The 8,969-nt window shown below is 63.6% G+C and overlaps 1 protein-coding gene across 1 annotated transcript; it reads right to left on the bottom strand.

Annotated features, from left to right (window-relative positions):
* Positions 1-763: 763 nt before the first annotated feature.
* LOC130683644 (ral-GDS-related protein-like) lies at positions 764-8,967 on the bottom strand. The gene is made up of 11 exons (XM_057501914.1): positions 7,718-8,967; positions 7,253-7,407; positions 6,443-7,113; positions 5,468-5,683; positions 5,017-5,120; positions 4,476-4,545; positions 3,660-3,725; positions 3,209-3,316; positions 2,205-2,326; positions 1,990-2,096; positions 764-1,624 (listed from the first exon to the last, which is right to left on the bottom strand). Exons 1-10 carry the CDS (start codon positions 7,771-7,773, stop codon positions 2,009-2,011), a joined length of 1,656 nt encoding a protein of 551 aa, XP_057357897.1. The 5' UTR covers positions 7,774-8,967; the 3' UTR covers positions 764-1,624; positions 1,990-2,008.
* Positions 8,968-8,969: the final 2 nt, after the last annotated feature.

The raw sequence follows: 8,969 nt of genomic DNA, 5'->3' as shown, positions 1-8,969 counted from the left end.
TCGATCCTTTCTCTGGTGTTGAGATTTTGCTTTGAAACAGGTTCCTTTCACATTTCGTACCTGCATGTGGCACCCTCTAGTGCCCAGAAGCTCTACTCTCTGGAGCCGTTCAGCCACTGGAGTGATGTTGGGGGTCACAGGGGAGTGGTGCTGGTGCCTGGGGGCAGGAAAGTGCTGTTTCCTATTTCCTGGCTGCTATGCCTGTCTCAACTGCCAAAACCAGCGACCGAACACACGGGTGTAAGCCTCTGTGCTTTGTGTTTATAGCTGCTGTAGGCAGGGCTTCCCTCTGGCTGGCCTGATGACAGGGTAGGGGCAGCCCGTTTGTGAGCCAGGTGCAGGGCTAGCTGGGAGGAAGACACAGCAGGCTGCATATCACAGTGGGGGACCTTGGAGCTACGTAGCCAGCCAGGGGGATGGAGCGCCTGAAGATCGTTTAAGTTCCCAACCTGCCGGGCAGAGTGTACCCACATAAGTTTGTCTACCTGTCCTTTCTCCTGAGCGGCGAGCTCTGTGCAATCCTTGTCCCTCTAGCAGCCCTCTCGCTTTTAGGAAGTCTTTCAAACTTCCCACCCAGATCAGTCGGATATGAATCCCTGTTTTCCACAAGCAGCTCGAATCTCCGACTCTCCGGGTCTTCCGCCTGTCTTAGCTTTCTAACCCCACTAATCACCAGAGCACCATGCAATGCAGGTTCATGCTCCCAGAGCAGATCTCCAGGGCTAGGTGTTCAGCAATCCCAGGCCTCCACTCCCTCCCAGGTCTGTGTCTCTTCCTCCCGCCATTGGGCTGGGGTGGGGGAAGGGCTTGGGTCCCGCCGGCTCACAGCTTTGGTACCTGACCCTGTTCCGTGAGTTCTGCTCTTTTCTCCAGGTGTATGCAGTCTGGTGCAGCCTTCTTTCATGTTGCTCTTTCAGGATTGGTTGTATTAATTATGTTTTTTGTATCATATGTGGTTTTAGGAGGAGGGCTCTGTCTCATCTCTCACACCACCATCTTTAATCCCCGGGGAGGCTATTTCTCAGGGATGAGAAAGTTGTACAGGGGGTCCCCCTGGGAGCATGCCCTGGGAGCCTGTGGTGGCCGGCCACCCCTGCGTCCTCAGATGCCTCTGCTGCACACCCAGGGATGGTGGTTCCACGCAGCGCTGCACCATGTCAGTGTCCATCCCGGGAAAGGCCAGGCCTGGTGAGGACGGCCCCACCTCTTCCTGGAACCCTGTGGCTACAACTCAGTGGCTGACAGCACCCAGGCAGCAGGTGGTGTCGACAACATGGGAGGCCACGTGCAGGAATGGTGACGCCCTCCGCGTGGTGGGGCAGCTCGCCTCTGTCCAGCGGGCCACAAGCAGAGGGGCTGACACAGCACAAAGGTGTCCAGGTTGGCTGCAGCTGCGTACGGGTCCCTGAGGGTGCAGCGGCAGCCTGGGGAGATGCCCGAGTCTGCCGACACGGGAGGTGCCAGAGCACCTGCCCCAGCAGAGGCTCAGGATGAGCAGCAGGAGGAAGAGGAGCAGCAAGCAGACTGGGGTCCTGGGGCGCCAGGTGCCACCTGCTGAAGGGGAAGAAGCTCTTGTCCGCACGCAGCCAGGACACCAGCAGGACCACGGGCCCGATGACAGCAGCTACAGGGCCACGCGGGTGATCAGAAGAGGCAGGTTATCCCGGGTTCCCCCCATTATCCTGCTTCCACCCCATCCCCACTGCCCTCTGTGCTCCGGGCCCTGTGTGGAGGGTCCTGCCAATCACCAGCACCCGGGGGGTCCCTGTCACAGGAAGGCTCCTGAGCGTCACCTCCTCACGGAGTAGGAGGCTGGATCCCAGAGGGGGAGGGGAACCACCCTTCAGACTGACAGGACCGGTTGGCAGTGGAGCCGGGATGCCAGCCCCACTGGTCTTTAGGACGCCCCCACACGCAACGTGGCCCAAAGGTTCCCTAAGGCTGGGGAACAGCCCACCCCTTGCCAATGGCCCTGGGCCAGAAACTCACCTGGCCCTGGCCACTAAGTTTATATCTCGTGGGACCTGAAGAACTGCAACAGCCCCTTTATCCTGGCCCACTGGCCTGAGGCCTCCAGCTGGCAGGACAGGCGGTAGCTGCAGGACAGAGGGCCACCCGTGAGCCCCTGGAGCCACATGTCAGGGGTCCCTTCTCCCCGAGCCTGCCGGCAGCTGCAGCCCACGCCCGACTCCTGCCGGCCTCACCTCTTCTCCTCATCCAGGGGCTCCACGGTTTGAAAGAAGGACAGGAAGCGCTCATCGGGCTCCAGGTCATACAGCGCGGCCACGCGCTTGTGCATCATGATCTCACGTCCGATGAGAGTGACCTGGGGCAGAGGAAGGACAGGGTGCAGACAGGGAGGTGGGTGAGGGGTGGGGCAGTGGTATGGTCCCGGATCTTTGCTCACACGGGAACCCGCCTTCCCTCCAATGCCATCCAGCCCTGCCTGTTCCCAGTGTTGGGTCTCCAGCTCCTCCTCAAGGAAGGTGGCCTCGATGCCACCCCCATCCCCCACCTGACAAAGCCTTTAGTGTCCTCAGCTCTGCATGTCTTAACTCTCTCAAGACACATTAGACCCAGGGGATGGCCCGGACAAGGTCCTGCCCAGGGGTTCTTGACTCCGTCCCTAATCCTTTCATGGCTGGGCACTCAACTCTTATTTTATACCATCACCCGGGAAGGCAGCGAGGCAGCCAAAGTGCATCAGAAACAGCCCTCTGAGCCCAGAACGAGGCCAGAACGTCCCCACCCTTTCTCAAGTTGGAGGACAGCCAGGGCCCTCCAAGGGGCCGGTCTGACAAGAAAGAGCACCCGGACCTGGCCCAGGATCGGGGCTACCGAGAGGCGGGGAGTGGACTGGGGAGCTGAGGCCAAGCTTCCCACGCAACTCTGTGATGGCAGACAGGGAGGCTGGGGCCTCAGGCGGGAAGGCACTGCCAGCCCCCTGATGTGCTTCCTGCCCTGAAGGAGCAACATGCCTCCCCCTGGGCAGGGCCTGAGGGGGAGGCCAGTCCTGCTCAGATGCTACCCCTCTAGCCCTCAGCCCCACCTGCCCTGGGGCCAGGACCAGGGCTTAGGGGGGTCCTTCTGGCAGTCCTCTCCAAGCAGCCCAGCTCCTGGGGTGGAGGGGGTTGGTCAGGAGTTGGGGGGCGGGGGCGGTGCTGAGAGCTCCGGGCTCACTGGGGGCTTTCCTCTCTCTAAGACTCACCATCCTGCCCTTCCGGTGCCTCGCTGGGTCACTCACGTCCGCATTATATTCCGAGAGTTGGTCCATGGGCACGTCACGCAGAAAATATCCAAGGAACGGGACTATGCCCTGTGCCACCAGGGTGGGGAGGTGATGAGTCCCCACCTGCCTCAGGGGCACCCACAGAGCCTCCCCTGAACCCCACACCCGCAACCCCCAGCTCCCTTGGACCACCCTGTGCTGCCGCCCTCCCCTCCCTTCGCCCTGCACTCCCCTCCCCGGCCCTCCCAGGGCTGGCTTTTGGCCAATCGCAGGACCTGTGGTCCCTGCACCTGTCCTCCACCTTCTCCCGTACCCAGCTGCTCTCGCCCTCCTCCTGGTCACCCCAGTGCTGGCAGCTCAGGGCAGGTGGCACCAGGAGCAGGTGCAGGGTCGCCCCCACCGCCCGTGACCCTGGCCACGCCACTCTCACCTGCGCCTTCCTATCCAGGTATCCGTAGGGGGCCTGCCGCCGTCGCCTCACCGTGGCCCTCGCCTCCTGCAAGGCCCAGGACACTGAGGTGCTCGTGCTCCCCTCCCACCTGGCCTCCACAACCAGACCTTGGTTGATGGATGCCTTGCCCGAGTCCCCTGGCACCTATGCTGTCCCCACCTCCAGCAGGCTCTCAGCCTAGAGCAACCCCAGCTCCAGCACACACATACTCATGGGAGTCCTTGCGCTGAGACTGGCTGCCCTTAGAGGCTTCCTCACCTCCAGAGTATCAGGGGAGGTCCCTCTGCCTCCCAGGGTGCCCTGAGGACTCCGTGTCACCTGCCTATCACCACGGCTCCCCTCACATGACCAGGTGGGAGGGGCACAAAGCTGAAGCCCATCTTGTGCTCCCTGGACCCTGCTCACCTGGCAGGCCCGCACCCCAGGGTGACGACAACCCTCCATGACCAGATGAGGAGCCCGAGGGCTCAGAGGGGCAGTGACGGGCTCGGGGGACCCAGGGGAGAGGCCGACCTTGCTCAGCCACAGGCCCCACCCATGCTGCCGCCCCCACGCCAGCCCCAGCCCTGACTGGGGGCCTGTCCCCTGGGTCCTCACTGGATACCAGGCCCCCAGTCAAGTGGAGCCAGGGAGGGAGACAAACGGGACACCTCGGGGGCCTGGGGGACCCCACCTCCCCCATCAGCTCCCCCCTCTCACCCCACACATGTCGAGCCTGACCCAAGGCTGGGCCACAGCACGGTAGAGGACTTGCCCCAAGGGCCCCTCCCTTCCAGACCTCTAGCCTTCACTTACCTTGAGGAGCTGCTTCCCGTTAAGCCCCTGGTCCCTCTTTTGAAGTTTTTTATAGCTCCAGAAGCTCTTCCTGAGGGGAGGGGAGAGGAGGAGGGAGACACACGGCCAGTAGGTGGAGAGCTTTCCTGGGGCAGCCAGAAGGCCCACCAGCCTGCATGAGGCTTTCCATCACGGCCCTGAGCCCTGGGGAATCCGTGGCCTGGGGAGGGGGCTGCGTGTTTCCACCCGGGGCCTCCTTTCCCAGTTCTCCCGGGGGCAGATCGGCTTTAGGCCAGGTCACTGTTCTTGGGGCAGAGATGTCCTGCTGCAGGGCACATGCTCAAGATCTCCAGTTGGCTTCAACCCACACCTGACATTGAAGGAAACTGATTCCTGCAGGGGTCCCCCTGGCCTAACCCACAGGGGGCTCCAAGAGCCCACCATCCCTGTCCCTAGGCTCTGCCACCTCCCAGGAGGTCCCAGCCAACTGAGGGGACAGCGCCAGACCCAGGGGTGGCCCTATCCACTCAGATGCCCTGGTCCCGGGGACACGACTACCCACCAGGAAACATGTCCCCAGGTGCTCTCCAGACGACACACAGCAGAGCTCCCCAGGGCACAGAGAATGGCGTGGAGGGACTCGAAATTTTTGAGGTCCAGGCACTCCTGGGAGGGAAGAGAGAGCTCTCAGCTCAAGCATGGCCTGCTTCTCTGCTTCTGTCCCCCCATGAACTCCTGTCCTTAAGGAGACAGACACCCAGGGAACCCAGCACACCCGGTACCTGCTGAGCAGCCCTTCTGGGTGGAGGACTGTAGCTCGACCCAAGGAAGGGGCCAGGGATGGCTGTCCCAGGGTGTCCCAGGGATGGGAGTCCAGGTCCACACACCCCTGGCAGGAGGGGGCCAGGGACCGTACAGGGTCAGATCACAGGCACCCATCCTGACAGCTGGCCAAGGAGGGGAGCAGGTCCCACCACACCAGGATGGACCCCAGGGGCTGTCCCATGACACACCTTGGCCACCTGGATCCAGAACTCCACCACTCGGGCCCTGTCCTGGGCCATCAAGCTCGGGGCCCCGAGGCAGGAGGAGGTGACGAAGTAAAACGTGGCATCAAATTGCCTCATGATGTTATGGATGTTGGGGGCCAGGAGCTCAATGCCTTCCATCAGTGGCTGGCTCTCTAAGTAGGTCTTACATTCACCAAATTCAATCCTGCCGTACAGCTCCTGGGGATCACGAGGAGGGTGGTCATCCAGCTGTGCCCCTGGTGCCCCTGTTCCCAGGCAGAGTCACCAGTCAGAGCTGGAGCCCAGGTAGCTGGGGATGTGCTGTGAGCCTTGTGGCCGTCCAGGCTTCGGACCCCGTCCACTGAGGCGCCCAGGACCGGATGCACAGGACCCCACAGTGGTGGGGAACGGAGGGGCTCTGCTCACAGGCACCCTCACTCACCTCCTCCCTGCTACACAAGGCAGCTCACACCTGCCCATCCTGGGGCATCTGCCTCCCGTTCTGCCACCCCATGGATCCCGCTTCCCACTCAGGTGCATTTTCCCCTGAAACAACTCCACCCAGAGCCTCTGTTGGTGTCTGTGTCTCCCATGCAGTCAGGTACCTGGCAGGGGCCTCTGAGGTGTGGAGGCCATGGAAGCCTGCCAGGCCAATGGCCCAAGGACCTAAGGCCCTGGCAGCACCTCCCTGAGCACCCCTCCCGTGCCCTGCCCCTCCCACCCCAGGCAGGCCCTGCCCACCTTCCCTCCACTCCAACTCATTGGCTTGCAAGGATCCCTAAGTGCCAGCCCTACTGTCCCCGTGTGGTCAGTGAGGACTTGTGAGTTTGGAGAGTCTCTCGGGGCACAGGGTGAGTCCGTGGGGAGGCTGGGACGTGGGCCCACATCACAGGAGTCCACGTCGGGGGACGGCAGGTCTGGGGCAGCCCGTGACACAGGGAAGGCCCACCCCCAACCCAGAGAGCCCGCTCCACTCACTGCACACATCAGGGTCAGCTGCTCGGCCACCAGGGAGGGGGGAAACGCCAGGATCGTCGGCTCCTCCTCCCCCGGCTCATCCCAGGTGCTCCAGGCACAGGGGCTGGTGGGCTCCGGGTCCGCCTCTGGCTCTTCCAGGCCCAGTGCCATTCCGGCAGGTGCCACGGGTCCCGGGCTCGAAGGCTCATGGGGCTCCAGCTCGGGGCCTGAGACCACTCCTGGGATGTCCCAGGGGCTCATGGCACAGGGTCTGGTGGGCTCCAGGTCCACCTCTGGCTCTGCCAGGCCCAGTGCCATTCTGGCAGGTGCCATGGGCCCCGGGCCCGATGGCTCATGGGGCTCCAGCTCGGGGCCTGAGACCACTCCTGGGATGTCCCAGGGGCTCATGGCACAGGGTCTGGTGGGCTCCGGGTCTGCCCCTGGCTCTGCCAGGCCTAATGCCATTCCGGCTGGTGCTCCAGGCCCCGTGCCCAAGGGCTCATGGGGCTCCAGCTCAGGGCCTGGACCCGGGGCTGAGGCCACTGCTGGGACATCCTCCGGCTCTTCAGGGGCTGAAGCAGGTGACACCGGCCGTAGCTCCAGCACAGGGGTCGCAGGGAGCTCCTGGACGGGCTCTACCCACGAAGCGGGGCCCCCCTGTGTCTCTGGAGCCAGCTGCCTCTGCCGTGGGTCTGGAGCTGGACACAGAGAAAGGGTCACGCCGGGCCTGATTCCCCGCGCCTTACAATGACAGAAGAGCCCTCACTGCCTTGAAGGGAACCCCCGTCCGGGAAGCCCACCCTGCATGGTCTCCTGGCTGCAGCCCCTCACCTTCCAGCTCTGCCACCGCGGGCCCCAGGTGCTCCTCCTGGACCAAGTGGTGGAGGACTCGGCCCACCAGGGTGGATGACAGCTGGCTGGCATCGATGACACTGGGCACACGCTGGGGCTCCCAGGCCAGGCGCCTAGCCCGTCCCATCCTGGGGCTGGGGGAAGGCCGGGGGGTGGCAGAGTGAGAAGCCTGGTCTTACCCGCCACACTGCCCTCCCGGCCCACCCTTGTGCGGGCCTGGCCGCTGTGCACTCCCCCTTCCTGACCCTGCGTGCCTGTCCTGGGACCCCATGCTCTCCCATCCTCCCGAGTAGGAAGTCCCCAGTCGTCAGCCCGCCCGTGGGAATCCAAAGATGGGTGACCTGCTGGGCTCTGCTGGGCGCCCCCTGCCCCAAGCCCCAGACGCCTCCTCCACCCATTCTGGGCACACGGGCAGTGCCCCCTCCGGGCCCCGTGAAAACTCACATTCTCAGATCCTCCTCTGGCCCCTCGTCATGCCCCTCATCACATGAGGAGACCATGAGGGCATCGCCCGTGACGCTCCCCGGCCGTGACCTGCGGATGACGCCTGAAGTGACTGCCCGACTCCACCCGGGACGGGGTCCCAGTATTGTGTCTGCTTCCTTCACTCAGTTATGCTAAGTGGGCCCAAAGGGCCTGCACAAAGTGGGTGCTGCACACCTATTGTTGCTGAAGGAAGTCCTACCCGAGCCTTCCCAGGTACCCCTCTGCTGCCCCCAGAGGTCCCTCATGTGGCCTCAGTGAGGACAAGGACCGGGCCCCACCACAGGGAATCGCGAGCCTCCCCTCCAAAGGCTGCTTTCCATGTGCTTTTCGAAATTGAGGCCCCTGATGGGTGAGGCCCAAGGCTTTTCATCGGGTACAGAGAAGTAACAGCCCCAAAGTGGCCCAGCTTGGCCAGCAGTCCTTTCTGCAGCACCCAGTGCCAGGGGAGCCCCTCTAAGGCTCCTCCCGTGTTCCCCTTGGGCACCCTAACAGGCTGATTGCCAGCCACCCTGCCTGTCAGAGGAGCACACTGCGGCTCAGACACGTGTGGGGACACTCAAGACACACCGCGGGCTGTGGGCAGAGGCCCGACTGTGCCGAGGAGGGGGTGGGTGCTGACCGGGGGAGCCGCGGGCCCGTGGCCGGCTGGTCAGCGTCCGTGGCAGGGAGTAGGGACCAACAAGCGTTCCGGCTGAGGGTTGCCCCTGAAGACGACCTTCTTGCCCTGAACAGTCCCTGCTTCTCCTGCACATGTGTGGGCTGGTCAGCGTCCTCGGGAGGGAGTGTGGCCTCGGGACTGCTCCGGCTGGTGTTTGGAGCTGGTTCCACTGGTGCCGTGCGCTTTCTCCACTTCCTCCTTGTGCCTGTCTGGGGAGCCCTGCGCCTGGGGACCTCAGTCCCATGAACAGTTGGCTCATGTTCAGGCTGAGGGGGGCAGCAGGGATTTAGTCAGTGGGAAACCCAGGACCCACCAGGACAAGGGAGGTTTGCAGCTCACCCGAGAGCCCCCAGCCCCCTGGGATGTGAGCAAGGAGAGGCACGGGGTCCCCCCCGGGAATGAGGTTCCAGGCCCCCTGGAGTGGGACTGTCTGCCACTCTCGTGGGGCAGCCCTGGGAGGGCCCTGGCAGGTTGCCAGGTTTGGAACGGGGTCCTGGGTGTAGACAGCCTGCCCCAGGCCCAGGGAGGTGGAGTAGGTGAGTCCATCCACCA

The sequence above is a fragment of the Manis pentadactyla genome, chromosome 4 (genome assembly GCF_030020395.1).
Source record: "Manis pentadactyla isolate mManPen7 chromosome 4, mManPen7.hap1, whole genome shotgun sequence".
Taxonomy (NCBI): domain Eukaryota; kingdom Metazoa; phylum Chordata; class Mammalia; order Pholidota; family Manidae; genus Manis; species Manis pentadactyla.
Note: the sequence above shows the minus strand (reverse complement) of the source record. Positions and strands in the feature narration are given on the sequence as shown.